Here is a 26074-nt window from a genome sequence, read left to right as displayed (position 1 = left end):
AGCCGCTGGTGTGTCTAGGACGCTGTAGCTCCGCCTCTCTTGCCTTGCTATTGTATTCTGAATGACCATCTCAGCACAGCCCAGCCTTTACTCCGTCCCCTTTTTTGCTGAAGTGAAAGTGTGGCTCAGGTTCATCGTTACACAGCGAAAAAACGGCACTGCGCATGCGCAGTGCCACTAAGTATCAAGGGAATTGTAGTTCCTTTGAAGCCGTGACGTTGCTGCAGGGAGTACGCTCGAAAACCCGGAAGTTGAGGAGAACATACAGAGAGGAAAGGAGGAAGTGCTGATAAAACCTATTTATCTAACAGGTAAATAAAAAATTTCGGCAGAAATAACAGCTAGATTCATGATCTATATAGCATATAGATCAGATATTGCCAACTTTTTTTTAGCTTTACAACCCCTTTAATGGCCTTTTTTTTTGAGTTTACACAAATAAGTCCAAAAGATCTTCTGGGGAAAGAAGAGGGACCTAAAGAATTATAGACTCTTGTCTTTCTACCATGCCAGTTTTTTTCAGGTGTTAAATAAGGTAGCCCAGGAGATGGCCTGTCTACCTGGCAGTCACATCACCAAATCTTAAAAATGCTGAAACCTGGCTATTTTTCCTATGGCAATCAGGGCATGGTTAATATGAATCTATGGTCAAAAATGTAAATCATATACAGTACTTATTTTCACATTGTATTTTAATTATTTCTATCCTGCTCCTATTATTCTGAATAATCTTGATGTTTGGAAATATATTCTTTGAAGATCCTCATAAATTTACTTCCATGAATTCTCTGACATATGTTCACTATGCCCTGTGGGTAGGCACTGCTTTCTGAAACCTAAGGGGTAATCCTCTACATTGTGTAAAAAGTCTGTTTGATCCTGTCTTCTCTGGTCATCCCCATCTTCTACAGTCCCCAAACCATCTCCCGATAGAACAGAGCCTTGGGGACAGGCTGCACATGCTCAGTTTGGTGTGTATTGCTAGAAAGTTTTTTTCTTGGGAGAATGCATGTGATCAGAACAGGGCCAATAACCACTGTCCAGACAAAGGGTTCCTGCAGCCTCATAGGACAATCAGAGGAGAATGTAAGCTCCTCCTACACGGTTTAACCAGTGCTCTGCTGGAAACTGATAGAAGTCACAAGACTGCTCTAACTGCTAATGAGAAATGGTATTCAGCAGTATATATTTAATAAATCTATTGCATTTCCATGTTCTGTGTACTGTGGGAGATCAGAGTTCCGAGTTTAGTAACACTTTAACTTCAGGAGGCAGAGTCAACACAGAAATCACTGCTTGCAGGCAGCAGGGCACCATGTCATATACAATCCTTAGAAATCAAAAGTAAACCAAAGGACTGAGCGCAGAAGAGAAGATGCAAAGCATGTATGGAATCCAGGAAGTTGTGAAAAGAGATGGCCAGCAGACAGGCAGTAAGCAAAACTTTAAAGATTTTTCAAGTAAGTTATATTGGACTGTCAAAAATAACTATAATTTTTTTATTAAAATGCTGATATTATAAAATGAAAGCTTATGTTCCTGAGTTTTTTAATTGACATGGGTATTATGATTAAAAGTACAGGTAAACCCTAACTGGATTACAGTTTCTTAAAGCACAGTGCATAAAACAACTTCCATGTTTTTGATTTCCTTGTCAAAAGAAGTTTATTGAGTATACAATGTTATAAAGATACATAAAGTAAGTTTACAAGGATCTATAAAGTAAGCTCATTGTTTTACAGTAGGGTTTATATAGGTAAATATCATGAAATTTCAAATATTAAACATTGGGTTCACGTAAACCTAAATTAAAGATATATATAATTTCCTTAGTTACTTTTGTAGGTATTTAAATGATTTATACCTACTATACATATTGTTTACAAGTAGAGTGTATATAGGTCAAATAAATTCTGATAATGAGCTTTAATCGTAAGGTGGAGAAAAGGAAAGAGAAAGAAGAAAAAGGGTTGAAAGGTAGAGGTATGGTCCACAAGGTTGTCCCGCTCGTCAGTTTATTATTCTTTTTAGTTCTCTTTGAAGCCTTAGAATGGGTGTCTCTGTAAGTCATTTAATCTGTTACCATGGCAACAGGACAGAGTCATTGAAGTTTGACAGGAACTGTTGTTTTATCCAAGGATGCCAAAGTTTTTCAAATTTTGGAATTTGATTTTGATCGATGGCTACCATCTTAGCATGGGGCATTGTATTATTCATTCTGTGAATTGTTTCTGCTAGTACCAATGTAGGAGATTTCCATGCCTTGGCCACTGTTTGTTTTGCAGCCGTTATTAGTTGGATCATAAGTTTGAATTGAGAGAGTGTTAACCATTCCGGTTTTAGATTAAGTAAAGTTAAATATGGATCTGGTTGTATTATTTTTTTAAATATTTTAGATGCAATCACGAAGACTTCCTTCCAGAAGGTTTGGATTACTGGGCACGTCCACCATATGTGTAAATATGTGCCTATTTCTGGGCATCCTCGAAAACAAAGAGCTGAGGTATTAGGTGAATATTTTGCCACTCTAGCGGGTACAAGGTACCAGCGAGTTAGGACTTTATAATTTGTCTCCAGTGCTAAGATGTTGGGTGAAGATGACTTAGATGTGAGCCATATGTTAGACCAGTCCGTGTCTTCTAAAGTTCGTCCCAGGTCCTCCTCCCACCTCTGAACGTAAGAGGGTCTATTAAGATTTGCTACTCCATATAATTGATTATAAAGTGATGAAACTGTACCTTTAGCAAATGGATCTTTTGTAGAGATTGATTCAAAAATGGATAATTGGGATAATGCTGTATCCCCCTTTAGGAATGGTGTATAGAAATTTTTGATTTGGAGATATCTAAATATCTCAGAGTTTGGTAGATCATATTTTTCTCTAAGCGATGGGAATGAAAGGAATGATTTAGATGCTATGAAGTCATTTAGTGTCTGAATGCCTGATGTTGTCCAAGCTTTAAAAGAATTTGGGTAGATCCATGCCGGATAAAAGGCCGGATTTCTGATAAAAGAAAGGAGAGGATTGTGTGGAGATTGTAACTGATATTTGGTTTTTAGTTTATCCCAGAGAGATAAGAAGTGTTTAGTTATGGGATTATGAATTTTAAAGCGGTCTTTAGGATCAAGCCATAATAAATTTGATATTAATAGAGGGTCATTTTCTGAAGCCTCTATAAATACCCATAATGGGATTTCCTGTTTTGCATGGTATTTGGACAGACTGGCCAAATGTGCTGCTCTGTAGTAGTTAGTAAAATTAGGGTATCCCAGGCCTCCTTTATTTTTGGGAAGATGTAGTGTGTGTATAGGTATACGTGGTTTAGAAGAGCCCCATATAAACGAAGTTGCTCTTTTTTGTACTATTCTCAAAAAATAGGAAGGAATTGGAATAGGGAGGACTCTGAATAGATAAAGCAATTTGGGTAGAATAGTCATTTTGATTGCATCAATCTTCCCCATCCAGGTTAAAGGAAGTTGCGACCATTGTTTTATTAGATTTGTGATCTGTATTAATACAGGAGGATAATTGGTTGAGAATAAGTCAGAATGAGATGCTGTTAAATGAATTCCAAGATATGGGATTGATTTTTCTGCCCATGTGAATGGGAGTGCAGCCCTAGCCGGGATCAATTCCATGTTTGTGAGTGAAATATTAAGCACTAGGCATTTCTTAGGATTAATCATAAGGCCGGATAGGGCTGCAAATCCATCAAGAGCTGGTATTAAGTTAGGACCAGAGACCTGTGGTGATGATAGAAAAAGTAATATATCGTCTGCAAATATACATAATTTGTGTGTAATACCTCCTACTTCAATGCCAGTTATAGTTTGGTTTGTTCTGATGTATTGGGCCATGGGTTCGAGTATAAGGGCAAATAATAAGGGAGATAATGGGCAACCCTGTCGGGTACCTCTTTCGATATTAAAGGCTTCAGATTTGTATCCAGCATATTTTATATAGGCTTTGGGTTTATTATATAATGCTTTGATCCATGTTAAAAAGTGGGGTCCAAAACCCCATTTTTGTAATGAATATTGCATATATTGCCAGGATACTGTGTCAAATGCCCTCTTAATATCGAGAGATAGAAAACATAAAGGGATTTTCCGTTTTTTAGCAATATGTGCCAATAACATTGCCCTGCGTATATTATCGCCTGCCTGTCTATTTGGCATGAAGCCTACTTGATCTCTATGTATTAATTTTCCTATAATGCTATTGAGGCGTTTTGCTATTATTTTTGCTAATAATTTAATATCGAGGTTTAACATATCGAGAGATAGGCCGATAATTCACACAGGAAGTATCATCAGAAAGGGGTTTTGGGATCATACAAACAATTGCCATTAGTGTTTCTTGCCGAAAAGAATGTCCATCTAGAAGTTTGTTAAAAGTTTTAGTGAGAATGGGAGAGAGTATTTCTGAGAATGTTTTATAGTATAAAGCCGAGTAGCCGTCTGGGCCTGGTCTTTTGTTAAGTTTTAGGTCTTTTATGGCGTTAGCAACTTCATCTATAGTTATAGGCTCATCCAAACTGCTTTTTTGATTCTGAGATAACTCAGGTAAGGTTATTTTTGAGAAGAAGGATTCAGCCTCTGTAGGATTAAATTCATTGTTTGTCTTGTATAAAGTTGCGAGATGTGAGTGAAATTTATGGACTATTTTAACTGGATTACAAGTGTAAACATTTTTTGATAATTTCAAACGTATTGGTTTGAAAGATTTGTTAGTTGAATTTAATGCCCGAGCCAAATATGTACCTGGTTTGTTTGTATTCATGTAGAAATTGTGTTTGGAGCGTTTGAGGGATTTATCAACTGACTCAGTGAGAAATAGATCGTATTCCAATCTAGATTTTTCCAGATGAGATTTTGTACTCTGAGATGGATTATCTTGAAATGATATGTAGGCTGCATTAAAATTGAGTTCTAGTTTTTTTGCTAGATTTTTGCGTTCCCGTTTAAATAGTGCCATTTGTCTTTTATTGTACCACGCAAGACAGGCTTATGAGCTTCCCACAGTGTTATTGGGGAGATGTCTGTTGTATTATTAATTGATATGTATTCCTTTAAAGCTTGTTCAATGGCCATCTGATGTAGTGGGTGTTTGAGCATTATGTCCGGTAAGTACCACGTTGGGTCATGCGCTTTTGGTATGGCTGAGGCTATAGTAGTGTATACTGCATTATGGTCAGACCACGGAATCGGAATTATATCTGATGCAATAATTTCTGGTATCATTCCTATTGTTAGAAAAATATGATCTATTCTGGTGAAGGTTTGATGAGGGTGCGAGAAATAAGTGAATTTCTTTTTCATTGGGTTACTTTCTCTCCATGAATCTACCAGATTGTATTTGGAAAGAAGTTGAGAAAAAGGTAATCTAGAGGTTATTTTGGATGGTGTAAAAGGTGATTTATCTAGAAATGGGAGGAGGACCTGGTTCGAATCCCCACACATTATCACTGTTCCTATTTTGTGTGTATTAATCACTTGTAATATATGTGAGAGGAATGGTGTAGGTTGTTTGTTAGGAGCGTAGTAGGAAATCACAGTGATTGCTGTATCCATTATATAACCCATGAGTATCAGGTATCTACCTTCTGGGTCTTTAATTTCTGATGATAAGGTGAATGGTGTGGATTGGTGAAATGCAATTAGAGTTCCCCTTTGCTTGGTACAGGCAGAAGCCGTGTAAATTTGTTGATAAAAAGGAGAAATATATTTTGGAGTAGAATCTTTGGTGAAGTGTGTTTCTTGGAGGCATACTATGTGAGCCTTTTTGTTATGGAAAGTACAGAAGGCTTTGGTCCTTTTTTGAGGGACATTTATTCCCTGAACATTCAGGGAAAGTATATTCAGTGGTGCCATGGCAATAGATCAAATAGTTTTGACTTACTTTTTGTTATGCAGAGCTGACTGCGCAGATCAACCTGTGTGGACTGAAGAGATGAATAGATAGAAAAGAAACCAGTGAATTCTGGAGTAAAGAGTAAACAAAAAACATATGAGATTAGATGATACATTGTATAAATTATTTTTTGCAAGTAATCACAATTTACCCGTGAAAGAGAATAAATATCTCTCTCAGGGGAATAAGTGCCTTCGTCACACTCCCACATAATATGGTTGGGAGAATGAGGAGGGCTAATGGGGGTACACAGATCTTCCGCTTACAGGAGAGAAGTGCTATGTCAAAAGACATCAAAATGATGTTTCATTAATTGGAGTGCAGAATATAGTTTTTGTTGAAATTATATATTCCAGGGTGGTTGTATATGGTTAGTCTTGCCCTAGGCTAAATAATTCAGTTAGAAAGGTACTGTTAATAACTTTGGTATTGATGAAGATAGTTTGAATTATTTTGGGATTTTAACCCTTTTAGAGTAAACAATTACATATTTTATTCATATGTAACTGTTTAGATATGTTAACTCATAAAATTGAGGTTGTATTGCTTCAGATTAGAATAAACAAAAACATAATTCTAGGAACTAGTTAGGTAATAATATATTTGTTTTAAGAAAAGAAAGAAAAAGCTTCCATTACTTCTGGATTATTGAACATATTTGTCCTAAAAAGTAATAAATCTATTATTATTACCTGATAATATATAACTGAACAAGAATTTCCTTATTTCACTTATATATTCTAAGGCTATATGAATCAGAAGTAATAAGAAATATAACTGGAATGTAACATGATCCCACACAGTGTGTGACTATCAGAATGCAGTTACATTCAGTTATAAATACAGGTTTTTTATAGAGAACCATCTCTTAGTATAATAAATGAAGAGATATCAGGAATTAGGATGTCAGTCCATTGAATCTTCTTGGTCCATGGATGATGTGGCATAACGGCCTCTTTTGTGAGAATGATGATTCCCATTTTGTTCTGAAATTTTCTGGGTGCTGCCTGAAGGTGAAGATGATGCCATTCTTCTGCGTGTGGAAGTGTTGCTGCTTGTGGGTTCTGTCAGATTTAATTTTAAAAGGGTTTGTTGTAGTTCATCTGCTGATCTGCTTCTGTAAATTGTACCTTGGTAGTTAAATGTGACTGAAAAGGGGAAGCCCCATTGATACATAATGTTGTGGCGTTGCAGTTCCATTAGTTGGGGTTTCATGGATCGTCTTTTAGTAATAGTAAGTTGGGATAGGTCAGCAAAAATTTGATAATTGTGTCCTTGAAAATTAAGTTCCTTTTTTTCTCTTGCAGCAATTAGTATTTGTTCTTTCGTTCTGTAATAATGAAATTTTGTGATTATATCACGTGGGGGTCCATCTTTCTTTTTGGCTGTGAAGGCTCTGTGTACTCTGTCCAGTTCTAAACGTTCAATAGGGATATCTGGCTTTAGTTCTTGTAATAGAGCAGTAATAGTAGATTGCAGGTCTGTCACAGTTTCAGGTATTCCCCTTATGCGCAAGTTTGAACGTCTGGCTCTATTTTCGTAATCTTCGAGCTTAGTTTGAAGTATTAAATTCTCTTTTTTTAATTGTTCCAATTCTGTTATATTTTCTTGGGTTGTAATTTCAATTTCATCCATTTTTATTTCTAAGGCTGCGGTGCGGTTTCCCAGCTCTCTTATTTCTTTGGTTAGGCTTTTTGTTATTTGGTCTGAGGTTTGTTTTAAAGCCTTATGAAGCATCTTTTCAAATTGTAATAATATTACTGGGGATACTGAGGAGGCTTGTGGAGAAGTTTGTGAGAGGATTTGTTCTGTATCTGACTCAAATGGAGAGTCTTGCTGTAACATTTTCTGTCTGTGAGAGCGCCCTGATGCTGTATCTTGTGTGTTGACTGGAGCTGTTTCAGCTGCAGTGAGTGCCTGTGAGCTCTTTGTGAGGTGATTTTTATTTCTGCCACAGTTTCCTCCCAGTACCATATTTCCTGCCCAAACTTTCACAGTTTGTTCCCAGGGGCAAAAAGGTTCAAATGGATACCTTTTGAGTCTGCAGGCTCCGCTTTGTCCTTCTCTTCTCTCCTCAGCGGTGCGGAGCTCTAACAATGCATGTCTGCTCCGCTAGGCTCCGCCTCCTGCCCCCCATGTTTTTGATTTCAATAAAATACTGTTTTCCCTTCTTGCATCTCAGTGCTGCTGATCCACTTGCAGGCACTTTCTGTCTAAATATTTGCACTCTATTGTAAGCTCAAAGAAGCTGCACTATAAATGCTAAAATCAGGTCAGGGGGATTTTAAAAAGGGTCATAAGGGTTGATTTACTTAAACTAGAGAGGGAAAGTTCTGGTGCAACTGTGCATGGTAGCCAATAACTTAAGCGCTGCACAAACTGTTGGCGCTATATAAATCCTGTATAATAATTATAATAATAACTTCAGCTTGTTTAATTAAGCATTGACAAAAACCTGGAAGCCGACTGGTTTCTATGCAGAAATGCACCAGATTTTGCACTCTCCAGTTTTAGTAAATCAGCCCCATAATGTTCCATACACATAAACCTACACATACGCTCAGGTCACCCATAGCAACCTGTACAATTAAAATTAATGGAGAGAGACGGAAGGTAAAGCAAAGTGAAGAGTGATGAAAGTGGGAAGGAAGATAAATGCATATAGTAGAAAAAAGATCTACATTGAATATGCTACAGGTAGAAAATTAAATAAAGGATAAGAATTTAAGATAATTATATTCAGAAACACAAAAAAAGCTTCAAAAGAAATATAGGTTTCCTTTAAATGAAACAGATTATAAAGTGCTGTCATTAAATAGTAACAAGCACATGAGAGGCAGTGGTAATGCATGTTCACAAAAAGAGGAGTGAATGACTAGTACGCGTACATAATAAATGGGTTTCTATGAAGAATAATAGATGGAAATCTTCTGACAAGGAAAAAGAAACCCGTGGGATGAGAAGATTCATTAGACAAGTGCCAGAGATATTGCCATTCATCTGTATGTTGGAGAAGATTTATTTAAAGACCAAACAGACCCTAAGAATGGGAGAGCAGCTTCTTCCAAACTGTGTCACACATGAAGACACACGTATTCCATGCACTAATCTAGGTCAGGCTTGAACATGCTGTGCTTTCCAGCTGTTTTATTGACATGGTCATCTATTACAACATGTTAAAGCAATATGAACCTTCCTGGTGTCCTTGAACAACATATTCCAGTATACTGTGCCAGCTTGATTTACAGATTAAAAAGTACAGTAAATGTAGACCAAGGACCTCCAAACACTGGTTTAGAAGTGAGATGTTTATGTCAGCAGCGGTTCTCCAATGAAACTTCAGGCATAGAGAATCACATTTGAAAGGAAGGCTTCCTACCATAGCATGATAGCATTTTTGTTTTTAAACTCTACTGCAAGATTCAACACCCCCACCCCCCACCCCGTCTGCAATCCGCACAGAATTGGGTGTCTATGGCAACTGGATGCTTGTGGATACTCCCCATGCAGCTTCTTCATAAGAAAAGTTGTCTACTGTCAAGCCTTCAGTTGTAACACCTCTCCATGAGGTCTTATGAAGAAACCCCCACACACTGCATTGTAGATTACTCTCCACCAGCTTAGTGAGTACTGGAGATGCCCAAACTGACACGGGTCACAACTATGGGGAGGAGGCAAGTAATAGTGTCCCATCATTGGTGTCAGTGGAAGGAATAGTGCCCCATTACTGGTGTCAATGGAAGGCATAGTGCCCAATCATTGGTGTCAGTGGAAGGAATAGTGCTCCGTCATTGGTGTCAGTGGAAGGAATAGTGCCCCATCGTTGGTGTCAGTGGAAGGAATAGTGCCCCATCAATGGTGTCAGTGGAAGTAATAGTGCCCCATCAATGGTGTCAGTTGGAAGAATAGTGCCCCATCAATGATGTCAGTGGAAGGAATAGTGCCCCATCAATGGTATCAGTGGAAGGAATAGTGCCCCATCAATTATGTCAGTTGGAGAAATAGTACCCAAAGGGCCAGATAAAAACAAGCAAAGGGCCGCATCTGGCCCCCGGGCCGTAGTATGGAGGCCACTGCTCTACACTAAAACTGGTGCAGGATGTTGGTTATGTGCCCAGATCGGAGCGGCTTCAGAAAAGGTAAGTATAAGCATCTTTTCTTTACAGTGTAGATAGAAGAGTTTTAGAACGTGGGTGAAGGTGAGCCATCAATTTAACACAATAAGTTAGCTATCAGATGATAAAGCAAACTAAACACTTTATCAGTTTGATGATGCGCCTTCATTATCCATTCAGCAGATTGGGAGCAGTTTGAACCAGGGTATATTATTCATCACAGTGGAGAAAACAGAAGAAAGGATTTAGCCTAACTAAGCTGTAAGGCTGTACGAGACTAGCTAATGGACAAATATACCAACAAATGGGAACTTTGACTTGCATGTCAACTCTATATCTTAGAATACAGTACTAGACTTTTTTACATAGACGAAGGGTTCTATGCCGTTATCTTTATGTAATTAGACACTGGCAAAAGCTTTGCTGGGAAGTCCTCAAGTGCACCTTCATATACTGTAACCTCATCCACTCGGTGGGAGTCCAGTGTTTGTAGCAAGCATTGAGAAACAGAGGAAGTCAAAATTCCAATTATCTTAATCATACAGTACAGGAAACAGGACACGTGCTCATAGACCATGGCACGTCACCAAGCAATAGACTGAAAGAGGGCAACATAGCAGATAACAGCAAATAGGCCCACAGAAAACAAGGTTCAAGAGACCTAAAACACTTCAATGATAGCTTCAATAACCAAAGTCTGCATCAGGAGAGGCCTGGAGATCCACTTGATAAATCTTCGTGGAGCTATAAACAGAAGACAAGGTGGTGGCCTTGCAAACCTGTAACACAGATGCTTGATGTTGAAAAGCTCAATAAACAATGACAGATTTGGTGGAAGTAGACTTTGACAGGAAAGAAGGAATCCTGTCCTTAAAGGCAGAAGCCCTGAAAATAAGTGTCCCGAGCCACCTAGTAATGATGGAAAGATGAAGCAGGATGTCACTTCTTGGGACCAAAACCCAAGAGGACAAAGAGGCAAGAGAGGATACTATGCTCACTGAAGTAAAAGGAAGAGACCACCTTGGGGAGAATAGAGGGTATGGGTCTCAGGACCACCTTGTCTCTATGCAAGTTAAGAGAAGGTTTCTTGTAAGGAAGAGCCACCAACTTGGAGACAAGCCTGACAAAGATAATGGCCTCCAAATGGGCCACCTCACTGATGAGATCCCCAGGTGGGATATCCCAAAACATTCAAAAGGGTCTCTGAAGAATCAAAAGTACCCGATTCAGATCCCAGGAAGACACGGCAGGGCTAGAGTGTGGAGGTGACATAAGCCACTCCCTGAACAAAGGTCTTGACAAGAGAGCTTGAAGCTAAACATTTCTCTAATAAAAATGGATAAAGCAGAAACCTAGCCCTTTAGAACACAAAGATGCTGATCCAGGCCAAACTGGAAGAAGGCTAGGGTGCAAGGAATAGAATATGCTGAGGTGGGTTGAAATGCCTTCCAGGTCTGATGGTAGATCTTAAAATATGTATTTTTTCTTCACTTGATTAGGGCAGGGAAAGAAAAAAAAAGTAAAATATGTCTCTATATAGGACCTAGATTTCAACAGCCATGCCATTAACGCCAGCAACTGAGAGGCAGAATGCAACAGGGGGCCTTGTGACATGAGGTCTGGCCTGTTTGGAGGCAAGATTCGCCCAACAGGAGTCTGTGTATGTTTGTGTACCAAGTCTTCCAAGTTAGAATCAATATTTATTGCTAGAAAATAAATTACTCAGAACCCCCACACATTATATATATTTTTTTAGCAGAGACCCTAGAGAATAAAATGGTGGTTGTTGCAATATTTTATGTCACACTGTATTTGCGCAGCAGTCTTTCAAACGCAAGTTTATTGGAAAAAATACACTTTAATGAATTAGAGAAAAACGAAACAGTAAAGTTAGCCCAATTATTTTGTATAATGTGAAAGATGATGTTATGCCGCGAGAATCGTGATCTTTATTCTAAGTAAAAAAAATTGCAATTCTCATTTTAGCCAAAATCGTGCAGCTCTAGTGGGAAGGCATACATCAGTCTGAACGTAGGACCAAGGAATCACCAGGGCATTTACCATAAGAGCCAGATGATCCTTTGACCTGGCCACAAACCTGTCTAGTTTTTTGTTGAATTTGGAGGCCATGATGTCCACATCTGTTGTTCCCTATTTCTGACAGAGGATCAGGAAGATCTCTGGGTGGAGGGACCACAATCCATGCACTGGTGACTCATGAAGTACATTTGACAATTTTCTACTGCCAGTATGCAGGCGGAGTTGGAATGTGGTTCTCTGCCCGGAGTAGAATCAGGCATGCTTCCTTCAGGGCTGCCTCCCTTGGTGGTTTATGTAGGCCACAGAAATGTTGTTGTCTGACTGCACCCTGATTGGGTGACTATGTAGGAGAGCCAGTTATATGGCTGTCAGTTCCAGAATGTTGATAGGTAGAATCAATTCCTATGGAGGAGCTTAAAGCGGTTTTCCACTCGTTTTTAAGTTTATTAAAAGCCAGCAGCTACAAAAAGTGTAGCTGCTGACTTTTAATAAACACTCACCTGTCTCAAGGTCCAGTGATGTGGCTGCCTGAAGCCTCGCTCCTCTCCCTCTCCTCTCCACAGCGCCGGTATTGCAAGTGTGGGAACCCGGCTGTGACAGCTTGCAGCTTCTCAGTGGCCAGGCAATCTTTTGGGCCTGTGACGTGTCCCAGAAGATTGCAGGAAGGGAGGGGGGAGACAAAACTAGGTACCCACTCCCCCCCCCAAAAAATGACATGCCAAATGTGGTATGTAAGGGGATGAGGAGTGCTTAAAGCGGAAGTTCAACTTTTGGGTGGAACTCTGCTTTAATACCCAGACAGAACAATAAAAACGAATATAAGAATATTTATTTAGTCCAGCGATATAAATAAACCTACAAAAATGTGATAACAATCCTCCTAAATATCACCAGCACTAGCAGATTTGGATCAGTTTCCACTGAAGTGGATCTTTTCCACTTTTTTCCTTATAAAAAGATTGTATTTCAATGGAACACATCATTTATGCAAAAGACTTATAATGTTTATGTTAACACAGTAGTTACTTATTTTATAGTATAAGTTATAAAACTGCATTATATAAGTATATTTTTTCTTTTGTGTTACGCCTGCTGAAAAAGGCAGGGGCCTATAATTCAGATTAAGAATAAAACTGCTCATAATGTCTTCTGTTTGTACTTACACCAGCTGCAATGTTTTTTTTTGTTCTTTGTTAAATTGTACTTCTGATGGGATTTGTACTGATGTACATATTGTCCATTAAGTAGTGCTTTTTATACTATATTGCAGGGATATGCAATTCGCGGACCTCCAGCTGTTGCAAAACTACAAGTCCCATCATGTCTCTGCCTCTGGGTGTCATGGTTGTGGCTGTCAGAGTCTTGCTATGCCTCATGGGAGTTGTAGTTCTGCAACAGCTGGAGGTCGGCCAATTGCATCTCCCTGCTATATCGTGTCACTTACCTATCATTAAGTACTCTGTTACATGCTTTCTTTTGTATGTTATTTCAAATAAAAAAAAAAAAAGGAATAAAACTGCCCTTTAAAGTGGTTCTAAAGGCTCAGGTTTTTAAAGGCATTCTATGCCTTAAGGTAAAAAACCTTCTGGGTGCAGTTCCCCCCCAGCCCCCCTTATACTAACCTGAACCCCATCTTGATCCAGAGATGTGCATGAGAGCAGCAGCACTTGGCGGGGGGAAGCCAGGGCAGCCAGCAGGGGACCCCAAAAAGAAGAGGATCGGGGCTGCTTTGTGAAAAACCATTGCACAGAGCAGGTAAGTAGAACATATTTTTTAATAAAAAAAATTATTTCCTTTAGAATCACTTTAAATTACTGGATGCAATTATGTAAAACCAGAATCTGAATGATGTCATTATGAAAACCAGGTGGCCCGCTGCGCGTTGTCTCCTAATAATAGGGCTTGTAGTCTGAACCTGTCTGAATACACCGGAGAATGCTTCTTGTGACGCACCTGTCTATGCACTGACTATTTAAAGCCCTTCACTACATTGGGGAGTACGCAATACATCACATTCAGTTCATTAGTGGCTGTGAGTAATGAGAACACACTAGCTTCGTGGCTGTCTTTGTGTGCCCTGGCTGCGCTTTGCCTAGGATCTCAGATTCACCCATTTAATTACACACGTTTGTGTGTCACTGACAAGCGTGTGGCTGACCTGCTTTGTGAAACTTAATAAATCACAGTGGTTTAACGCCTCTTTTGGTCATTTTGAGGTTTGCCGTTATTACAGATAATAAAAAGTCACAGGATTTCAGGCAGTGCTATGAAAAAAAAGGAAACATCCCTAGTTAGTGATGACTTGTTGATTTCCATTTGATATCAAAGTTTTGATCAATGCTTGTCAACTATATCCTACTGCACTTCATTATTTTGCCTGCTTTAACAATATTGGGTATAAATCGGGGGTGAGTTACTGCATGATGATCTTTGCGCTACATTGCAATATATAACCCCATAGCACACTGTATATGACATAACCTTTCGCAAAAAATAACTCCAAATCGGGCACTGGGGAAGGAGCAGATTTTGAAAATACACTATACTTTCTTTTTAAGATCAAATATACACAAAGGATTCATCCACGCCTATGCCCATATGTTTGGGCAAATACAATACTTGCTCTACTGTACAGACTACATTGTAAGTCTGAGCAGTGTTGCAAACCTTCAGTATTTTTACTGGCAGCCAGTAAAAAATGGGCACTTTTCCCCTGCCATTAAATGCCAGTGACAGGAAAAGGTTGCCAGTTAAAAAAATGGCGGACGCTCAGCTCGAAACTGCCTGCTACAGTGTGTTTGGGCAGGTCTGGCGGAGGCGTTGCCTGAGCGCGTCTTGTGATATCAAGGTGTAAGGGAGTTGAGCTGAGCGGCCAGAGCCTCGTGTGTGTGTGTGTGTGGGGGGGGTTCATTGCACTTATTCATACATGTGGTTTTTTTCTGCTTTAGCTTGAACTATCGAGCTCTGTAGATAGGCTGGTTACAACAGGAGGTCAGGCGAAACTGGGAACTATATAAAAAAAAAAAAAAAAAAGTCTAAAGCTCCACCTTCTGGTTGGATATAACATTGCATATTATTCATATGCAATATTTACCCTAAAGCGGTGGTATACCCCCCCCCAAAAAAAAGCCCTGTAAGACAAAGGCATAACGAGCTAGTGGGCGTCGCATACTAGCTCATTATGAAATACTTACCTTAGATCAAAGCTGTTGCAGTGGTCCCCGCACACCGCTGTGGCCGGCGTCATGGCTCCCGGAGTTATTTCCGGGTTCACGGGCTCTGGCGCTGTGATTAGCCGGAGCTACGATAACGTTACGGGAGCCACCGGTCATGGCACTGGCCCTTAAGAAACGGCACGAGCAAGCCGTTTCTTCAGTGCACATGCGCCGATGTCAGCGCAAGTGTATTTGGTAAATATCTCCTAAACCGTGCAGGTTTAGGAAATATTTACAGTACCTACAGGTAACCACTTTAAAAAAATTAAAACAAATTTACATTTATCATTTACAATTCTAAATCATTATGGAGATAGACTGTGTTAAAAACCACTACACGTTTGCCTCACATTTAACCCCTTACCTTTATACCTTTTCCTATATATGTTGTTTTTTTTTTTTTTGTTTTTTTTTTTAGTATATGCTCTTTCCGTGGTACACAGTTTGCTGCTCAACAATATGTACTTTTTTTATGTACAAATAATACTTATTTTTGTTCATAACACTTACTTTTTTTAGCAGAAACAGTAGATACTGCTGCTACATAAACTATGAATTATACTTTCACACTTACTCGGAGATCAGCCTCTTTGCCCAGGATATCATACAGTGATGCTCCTTTGGAGGTGATTTCAGATGCAAGCTGTCTGGCCATCTTCAGGTCTGTGATCTGCAGAGGAAATGACACAAAAAAAAAGTGTGACTCCACTGCTGTCAGGGACTGCAATTCATCAGTTAAGGACACTGGAAGGTTATATGCAATAGGATAACCTTAACTAATTTTCTTCCATATTGGTATGTACTGCAATGATAACAGAATGAGAACACTGGGAAGTCTAATTACAGCGTTTACCTGCAGTGTTTGTGTGGGAAAATCATCACTACTGTAGATTGACTATTGATTCTGAAGTGCAATAATCAGTTTGCAATTACTGTGTGTCACTAGACAATCTAAGAACTTCTGTACATAATTTTTACAAGCTCTCGTTGCATTCAGAAAAACACTTTTTGTTTTTTACACAGAACACACCATCTGATTTCATTTTTTATTTTTTTTGTAAGGGATCTATAATGCCTGAACAAACATATTACATGGGAAAATATGTGCAAATTACTATTATATTACAGACCTTTCTGTTGCCTGAAATCTTTGGACGTTCACAATTATGTTATAACCCAATGACAAATATGTATCATTGGACCCTCCCCGCCAGTTTATTGTTCCTATTGGAAAAGTAACCTGACCCCAGAGGGAAATGCCAGACCACAACCCCAGGAATTTCAGAACTCAGGAGTGAAAACATACCATGCTGCTGAAGGGATGGAGTTAAGCTTATATAACCATTAGGGTTATACCTAGATGGACTATCTAGTAATAAGAAATGGTAAAGCTCCTTGCTGGTCTAATTTTTCAAGTGATGAACTAAAGCAAACTAAGTTCAATCATTTTTGAGAGAAGCATTGCTAGACCATCAACCTTCTTCCCATCAGGACATTGTCTGGGTCTTCACACTGGCTTATAAATTGGCTGTGACATCATTAGCACTCGCTGATGATCTCCCACACCAAAATAAGAGCAGCAGCAGCATCTGAGATAATTCCAGCGTTCACTAGAATGAAGACAACAGAAAATACATTTCTTCTCTGCAATTATGTGCAAATTGACTCTGAAAGCTTTTGGCTGCAGAGACCATGTGAATCCTAAAGGTGCCGGTCCAAATATATGGCAGGGGACCTATTCAGTGCACAGAGAAGATGACATCAGAGGTGTGTTGGTACTTTCGGTAGATTAGGGCTGGCCTAGATAGGCAATTTTTTTTTTTTAGTTTTAGAGTGGAATGGAGATGGATTAGAACACCTGTCAGTTTTTATTGAATTCTATACCACTGTTAGGAAGATTCACCCTCTCTATATGTTCCGTTTACCATTATCATTGAAATTGAAAGTGAAAGTGGAAGTAAAAGAAAATCCTAAATTTTGGGTTGTCCCCAGAAAAGCAATAGAGGGAAAATCTTTCAATGGGGAAACTAGATCTGGTGACCTGGGGGTCCCCAAGAAATTCCCTTAATTTGCAGAGATTTCCTCTCACTTCTTGTGTTGGCTAAGGGACAGGCAGTAAAGGGAAATCTCTGCAAGGGGGCACAGATGACGGAAAAAAAAAAATATCTGACAGGGGTTATAACTCTCCCTTGTTCTATCCCAAAAGAAAAAAAAAAGTTTTGCCTATAGTTCTACTTTAATCAACTAACTGAAAATAGTAAAAGCATTGGAAAAGAACAAGAGACAAACAGCAAATTACTACTGGCCTTGTTTCCCAGGTCAAATTTGAAAGTGGACGTGTCTTCCTCCCCAGGCTGGATAGTGTCAATCCCTTTGGTTTTCATAGCGTTGTACAAGACCGTGGTTACCTTCAGCAGCTCCTTTACAGAGTATCCATCTGCCTGGTACAGTTTCTTTGTGTTCAGTTTAATGTGGGCTTTGGTGGCCTGCAACAAAAACAAACAGACTTGCACACTTTCTTCTGCACCAACCTATAGTTTATATAAACCTTACCTGGATGACATTTTTATTAGTGATGCACCGAATGGGTTTTTTGATGCCGAAACCGATACCGAAAATGAAAAATACATTTGGCCGAAAACCGATACCGAAACACCGAAAGTGACTGTTTTTAAAAATATTTTTATACAGGAGATGGTCAGAGACTGGGGACATGGTACAGGAGATTGTCAGTGACTGCAGACACATTACAGGAGATGGTCAGAGACTGGGGACATGGTACAGGAGATGGTCAGAGACTGCAGACATGGTACAGGAGATCAATGCAGCCTCACCAGTGTCTATCAAATGCAGCTTCACCAGTGCCTGTCAGATGCAGCCTACCAGTCAGTTGTAGCAGCTTGCCTGTGTCCTTCATGCAGCCTCACCTGTGTCTGTGCCCATCAGATGCAGCAGGCTGTCTGTGCCTGTCATGCAGCCTCACCAATGCCCGTGCCCATCAGATGTAGCAGCCCGCCAATGTCCATGCCATGCAGTCTCACCAATGCTCGTGCCCATCAGATGCAGCAGCCTGCCAGTGCCCATGTTATGCAGCCTGCCAGTGCCCATCATGTGGATCTGAATCGCCGTGCAGCCATTTTCAACAAGGTAAGCTCCTCAGAGTCTCCCCTCCCTCCTCCTCTTCTCACTCCTGTCCTACACAGCCTCCCCAGTGCCTGGATCTGAATCGCCGTGCAGCCGATGTAATGATGTCCCGCCTCCTATGACACACGGCACAATGATTCCTAGCTTTGGATCAGAGTGCCGTCTATCACAAGAGGTGGTCTAGGAGGCGGGACATCGTTACATCGGCTGCACGGCGATTCAGATCCAGGCACTGGAGAGGCTGTGTAGGACAGGAGTGAGAAGAGGAGGAGGGAGGGGAGACTCTGAGGAGCGTACCTTGTTGAAACTGGCTGCACGGCGATTCAGATCCAGCTCTGACACAGCGTGACATGCATTACCAGACACTGGGGAGGCTGTGTAAGACAGGAGTGAGAAGAGGAGGAGGAGGGAGGGGAGACTCTGAGGGGAGCGTCGGGATGAAACATGTGCGGCACCCGGCGGAATGGCCCCGCCCCTTTTTTCTGCGCCATTATCGGCAACATTTCTCTTTCGGCAAATTGCCGAAAAGGCCATTTTCGGCCGATATGTTTCGGCAGCCAAAATTTCCGTGCATGCCGAATTTTTATCATATATTTTTTGTTTCCTTTAGAAAATACTGGTTTCTACTTTTTCATCCTTATCTAAATCTCAGTACTGCTGTTCTACAACAGCCCGTTTGTAGCCACTTTATGTCTACAGGTTTGTGCTCCAGTAGTGGTTGCATATTATTGTTAAGGGTGGGCTCCCTAGTTTCACCCAGAGGCACGCATGACAGAGTGACAACACAGAAGATCAACTAGGAGACAGGGACAAAGTGTTGTCACCCAAAACAGGACATGAGCAAAGAAGACAAACAGGCATTATTTTAATAAAAGTTGCAGAGTTGGGCTCTTTGCACACTGGGTGTCAATTCACTGATTTTTACTCAGGAACTTGTGATGCCCATGCACAAGGGGCCAAAAACTGTGTGTAAAGACCTGAATAATGTTGAGTAAAGGCAAGTCAAGGTGTGTAAACATATAGACAAGTATAGATGAGTAAGGCTGGCCATACACGGTTCGAACACTTAATAGACAGGCTGAATGTACCAAGTTGATTGATCGGTACAACCAGCCTGCCAAATTCTCTTGCAATTACTGCCAGCGGCTGCTATAGCCACTATCAATAATCACTGTCTTTTTCCAGCGGGGACGACCTCCCTCACCCTCCACACCCCACCCACCCACCAGGAGAAGACAATGGCCCAGCAGGAGGGATTCCTGCATCAACACTGTCTGTGTTGATGCAGGAATCAAGCAAATATCTTTTCTACAGGAAAGAAATTTTCTCCGTGTATGGCCGGCCTTAAATTTCTTCTTCATTGCCAGCAATTTATTATACTCATTTAAACTAGCGTAAACATGTTTATAGACAAGTAAATTCGTGTATGCAAGTAAATTACTGCACTCAAATGAAATTTTTTTGTTTTACTGCCCTGTACTCAACGCTGTATTACTGATCTTTACTCAGCTGTGTGCAATGTCCTAAAAGTACATTAGCAATTGAAAAATTATATGAGATTTTAGCAAATGGGTTTTCATCAACATACAAATGTTCACGCGAAAATAATGTGCTGGATCCAATCACAAGGCACTTCAGAGAGAAAGAGAAGCAGTCAATGATCAAATGTACATGGACTGCGCCTGCAAGGAGCCCCCTTTTGCAAACCGTCGTTCCAGCCACAACTATTAGTCATTTCACCATTGCCATACCATTTGCCCTTACGCACCTTCTCGGAAAAGTCATGAGACAGTCCCTTGCAGCCAAGAACTGGCTACGTATTGCAAAATCTGATGGTCTCTCTGACTGTCCCAGATATGTTAGACCACGGCATACCACGATAGAGTGGTGTGCAGCTTTGACTAAGCAACTACAGTACTGTGATTATTGTAATAGCATAACATGATGACCTGCACTTCTATTGTATCATGGAACGTGAGAGGCCTGAATGATCCCCTCAAGCGTACCATGGTATCCACTTCTCTTAGAAAACATCTCCCAGCTGTATGTGTTTTACAGGAAACTCATTTCACGTCAGATACTTTGTCACGTGTGGGATTTGCGTGGGTAGGATGGGCATATCACTCTACTCACACCTCATATTCTAGAGGGGTGAGTGTACTGATATATCGATCCCTAGATTTTCGATTACTTGACTCAGTTGACCAGGAGGGAAGATATGTGTTTTTGCTATGCAGAATTTCTCAGCTGACATTTGTACTAGCTGCGGCATATATACCTCCACTATTTAGCCCCATAGTATTACGTGCTCTGCTATCATTTCAACGGGGCAACCCGGGGATTCCCTTAATATTGGTGGGGGACCTTAACGGCATCATAGACCCAAAACTGAATAGACACCCCCCACCGCTAGGAGGTCACACGAGGACAAGACCTGCCTTGGCAAAATATATAGAGGAAGTGGGTTGGACAGATCCCTGGAGAAATAGGAACCCAACAGAGAGGCAATTTTCGTGCTTCTCCAAAACACAATTGTCCCTATCCAGAATTGACATCTGCCTATGCACAACATCGGCTTCCCAACATATCAAGGAGGTGCAATACCTAACTAGAAGCATCTCAGATCACTCCCCTCTGATAGTACGCCTGACGGTTAGACCGGCATCTAATTTACCGAGAGCGCAATGGAAACTTAATGCCTTCTGGCTAAATCTCTTCCCCTCTCATACCAAATTTGCGACTGAAATCGTGGCTTACTGGCAGAGACACGCAGATTATCGGATTTGAATGCCGCTTGGGATGCATTCAAAGCTTTCCTAAGGGGTAGAGCTGCACGATTAATCATCAAGAATCGTTATCACAATTCTTTCCCCTTTGAGATCTTGAGAACAGTGTTTCACAATTCTTGCTATGCAAAGAATTCTCTCTGCTCTTCTGAAGCCACAGCCTTCAAAAGAAAGGAAGAAAAAATCTGGGCAGTCTGCCAAGAAGCACAACATTCTTTATCAGTTGAACTAAGTCTAAACATTGTAACAATTTGTCAATGGAATACACTTCAGTGTGTAAGTGAGGAAAGTTTAACCACTTAAACACTAAACCTTTTTCTGACATTTGTTGCTTTCAATTTAACCACTTGCCGACCGCCTCACGCATATATACGTGAGCAGAGCGGCACGGGCAGGCAAAATCACGTACCTGGTACGTGATTGCCTTCCCGCGGGCGGGGGGTCCGATCGGACCCCCCCCCGGTGCCATCGGCGGTCGGCGTTTGGCTGGGAGGGTTGAGAGACGAGGGGGAGACCATCCGATCGTGGCCCCCCCCTCGCGATCGCTCCCAGCCAATGAGAAACATCCCCTGCCTCTGTATAGTACACAGAGGCAGAGGATGTGATGTCATCTCTCCTCGGCTGGCCAGTTTCCGTTCCAGCACCGAGGAGAGAAGACATGTAAGTGCACCAACACACACACAACACAGTAGAACATGCCAGGCACACTAAACACCCCCGATCCCCCCCCCGATCGCCCCCCGATCCCCCACCAATCACCCCCCCCCTGTCACAAACTGACACCAAGCAGGTTTTTTTGTTTTGTTTTGTTTTTTTCCTGATTACTGCATGGTGTCAGTTTGTGACAGTTAGCAGTGGTAGGACAGTTAGTATTAGCCCCCTGTAGGTCTAGGGTACCCCCCTAACCCCCCCTAATAAAGTTTTAACCCCTTGATCACCCCCTGTCACCAGTGTCGCTAAGCGATCATTTTTCTGATCGCTGTATTAGTGTCGCTGGTGACGCTAGTTAGGAACGTAAATATTTAGGTTCGCTGTCAGCGTTTTATAGCGACAGGGACCCCCATATACTACCTAATAAATGTTTTAACCCCTTGATTGCCCCCTAGTTAACCCTTTCACCACTGATCACCGTATAACTGTTACGGGTGACGCTGGTTAGTTCGTTTATTTTTTTTAGTGTCAGGGCACCCGCCGTTTATTACCGAATAAAGGTTTAGCCCCCTGATCGCCCGGCGGTGATATGCGTCGCCCCAGGCAGCGTCAGATTAGCGCCAGTACCGCGAACACCCACGCACGCACCGTACACGCACCGTACACCTCCCTTAGTGGTATAGTATCTGAACACATCAATATCTGATCCGATCAGATCTATACTAGCGTCCCCAGCAGTTTAGGGTTCCCAAAAACGCAGTGTTAGCGGGATCAGCCCAGATACCTGCTAGCACCTGCGTTTTGCCCCTCCGCCCAGCCCACCCAAGTGCAGTATCGATCGATCACTGTCACTTACAAAACACTAAACGCATAACTGCAGCGTTCGCAGAGTCAGGCCTGATCCCTGCGATCGCTAACAGTTTTTTTGGTAGCATTTTGGTGAACTGGCAAGCACCAGCCCCAAGCAGCGTCAGATTAGCGCCAGTACCACTAACACCCACGCACGCACCGTACACCTCCCTTAGTGGTATAGTATCTGATCGGATCAATATCTGATCCGATCAGATCTATACTAGCGTCCCCAGCAGTTTAGGGTTCCCAAAAACGCAGTGTTAGTGGGATCAGCCCAGATACCTGCTAGCACCTGCGTTTTGCCCCTCCGCCCGGCCCAGCCCAGCCCACCCAAGTGCAGTATCGATCGATCACTGTCACTTTTTTTTGTAGCGTTTTGGTGAACTGGCAAGCGCCAGCGGCCTAGTACACCCCGGTCGTAGTCATACCAGCACTGCAGTAACACTTGGTGACGTGGCGAGTCCCATAAGTGCAGTTCAAGCTGGTGAGGTGGCAAGCACAAGTAGTGTCCCGCTGCCACCAAAAAGACAAACACAGGCCCGTCGTGCCCATAATGCCCTTCCTGCTGCATTCGCCAATCCTAATTGGGAACCCACCACTTCTGCAGCGCCCGTACTTCCCCCATTCACATCCCCAACCAAATGCAGTCGGCTGCATGAGAGGCATTTATATGTCCTCCCGAGTACCCCTACCCAACGAACCCCCCCAAAAAAGATGTGTCTGCAGCAAGCGCGTATATAGACGTGACACCCGCTATTATTGTCCCTCCTGTCCTGATAATCCTGGTCTTTGCATTGGTGAATGTTTTGAACGCTACCATTCACTAGTTGAGTATTAGCGTAGGGTACAGCATTGCACAGACTAGGCACACTTTCACAGGGTCTCCCAAGATGCCATCGCATTTTGAGAGACCCGAACCTGGAACCGGTTACAGTTATAAAAGTTACAGTTACAAAAAAAAAGTGTAAAAAAAAAAAAAAAACACAAACAAAAATAAAAAAAAATAGTTGTCGTTTTATTGTTCTCTCTCTCTCTATTCTCTCTCTGGTGTTCTGCTCTTTTTTACTGTATTCTATTCTGCAATGTTTTATTGTTATTATGTTTTATCATGTTTGCTTTTCAGGTATGCAATTTTTTATACTTTACCGTTTACTGTGCTTTATTGTTAACCATTTTTTTGTCTTCAGGTACGCCATTCACGACTTTGAGTGGTTATACCAGAATGATGCCTGCAGGTTTAGGTATCATCTTGGTATCATTCTTTTCAGCCAGCGGTCGGCTTTCATGTAAAAGCAATCCTAGTGGCTAATTAGCCTCTAGACTGCTTTTACAAGCAGTGGGAGGGAATGCCCCCCCCCCCCCCACCGTCTTCCGTGTTTTTCTCTGGCTCTCCTGTCTCAACAGGGAACCTGAGAATGCAGCCGGTGATTCAGCCAGCTGACCATAGAGCTGATCAGAGACCAGAGTGGCTCCAAACATCTCTATGGCCTAAGAAACCGGAAGCTACGAGCATTTTAGGACTTAGATTTCGCCGGATGTAAACAGCGCCATTGGGAAATTGGGAAAGCATTTTATCACACCGATCTTGGTGTGGTCAGATGCTTTGAGGGCAGAGGAGAAATCTAGGGTCTAATAGACCCCAATTTTTTCAAAAAAGAGTACCTGTCACTACCTATTGCTATCATAGGGGATATTTACATTCCCTGAGATAACAATAAAAATGATTTAAAAAAAAATATGAAAGGAACAGTTTAAAAATAAGATAAAAAAGCAAAAAAATAATAAAGAAAAAAAAAAAAAAAAAAAAAAAAAAGCACCCCTGTCCCCCCTGCTCTCGCGCTAAGGCGAACGCAAGCGTCGGTCTGGCGTCAAATGTAAACAGCAATTGCACCATGCATGTGAGGTATCACCGCGAAGGTCAGATCGAGGGCAGTAATTTTAGCAGTAGACCTCCTCTGTAAATCTAAAGTGGTAACCTGTAAAGGCTTTTAAAGGCTTTTAAAAATGTATTAATTTTGTTGCCACTGCACGTTTGTGCGCAATTGTAAAGCATGTCATGTTTGGTATCCATGTACTCGGCCTAAGATCATCTTTTTTATTTCATCAAACATTTGGGCAATATAGTGTGTTTTAGTGCATTAAAATTTAAAAAAGTGTGTTTTTTCCACAAAAAATGCGTTTGAAAAATCGCTGCGCAATTACTGTGTGAAAAAAAAAAATGAAACACCCACCATTTTAATCTGTAGGGCATTTGCTTTAAAATAATATATAATGTTTGGGGGTTCAAAGTAATTTTCTTGCAAAAAAAAATAATTTTTTCATGTAATCAAAAAGTGTCAGAAAGGGCTTTGTCTTCAAGTGGTTAGAAGAGTGGGTGATGTGTGACGTAAGCTTCTAAATGTTGTGCATAAAATGCCAGGACAGTTCAAACCCCCCCAAATGACCCCATTTTGGAAAGTAGACACCCCAAGCTATTTGCTGAGAGGCATGTCGAGTCCATGGAATATTTTATATTGTGACACAAGTTGCGGGAAAGAGACAAATTTTTTTTTTTTTTTTTGCACAAAGTTGTCACTAAATGTTATATTGCTCAAACACGCCATGGGGATTTGTGAAATTACACCCCAAAATAAATTCTGTTGCTTCTCCTGAGTACGGGGATACCACATGTGTGGGACTTTTTGGGAGCCTAGCCGAGTACGGGACCCCGAAAACCAAGAACCGCCTTCAGGCTTTCTAAGGCCGTAAATTTTTGATTTCACTCTTCACTGCCTATCACAGTTTCGGAGGCCATGGAAAGCCCAGGTGGCACAAAACCCCCCCAAATGACCCCATTTTGGAAAGTAGACACCCCAAGCTATTTGCTGAGAGGTATAGTGAGTATTTTGCAGACCTCACTTTTTGTCACAAGGTTTTGAAAATTGAAAAAAGAAAAAAAAAAAAATTTTTTTCTGGTCTTTCTTCATTTTCAAAAACAAATGAGAGCTGCAAAATACTCACCATGCCTCTCAGCAAATAGCTTGGGGTGTCTACTTTCCAAAATGGGGTCATTTGGGGGGGGGTTGTGCCATCTTGGCATTTTATGGCCTTCAAAACTGTGATAGGTAGTGAGGAGTGAAATCAAAAATGTATGCCCTTAGAAATCCTGAAGGTGGTGCTGGGTTTTCGGGGCCCCGTACGCGGCTAGGCTCCCAAAAAGTGCCACACATGTGGTATCCCCATACTCAGGAGAAGCAGCTGAATGTATTTTGGGGTGCAATTCCACATATGCCCATGGCCTATGTGAGCAATATATCATTTAGTGACAACTTTTTGTAAATTTTTTTTTTTTTTTTTTTTTTTGTCATTATTCAATCA

General features: G+C 41.2%; 1 protein-coding gene across 2 annotated transcripts in view; it reads right to left on the bottom strand.

Moving 5' to 3' along the window:
* The window catches only part of CLUAP1 (clusterin associated protein 1), a 238531-nt gene that overhangs the window by 150892 nt on the left and 61565 nt on the right, over positions 1-26074 (bottom strand). For both annotated transcript variants that reach the window (XM_073636568.1, XM_073636569.1), the window contains exons 4-5: positions 17591-17770; positions 15859-15954 (exon numbers count right to left, since the gene is read on the bottom strand). In XM_073636568.1, the coding sequence (XP_073492669.1) occupies positions 15859-15954; positions 17591-17770 (276 nt within the window). The remainder of the gene's footprint in view (positions 1-15858; positions 15955-17590; positions 17771-26074) is intronic.

The sequence above is a fragment of the Aquarana catesbeiana genome, linkage group LG06 (genome assembly GCF_042186555.1).
Source record: "Aquarana catesbeiana isolate 2022-GZ linkage group LG06, ASM4218655v1, whole genome shotgun sequence".
Classification (NCBI taxonomy): Eukaryota; Metazoa; Chordata; class Amphibia; order Anura; family Ranidae; genus Aquarana; species Aquarana catesbeiana.
Note: the sequence above shows the minus strand (reverse complement) of the source record. Positions and strands in the feature narration are given on the sequence as shown.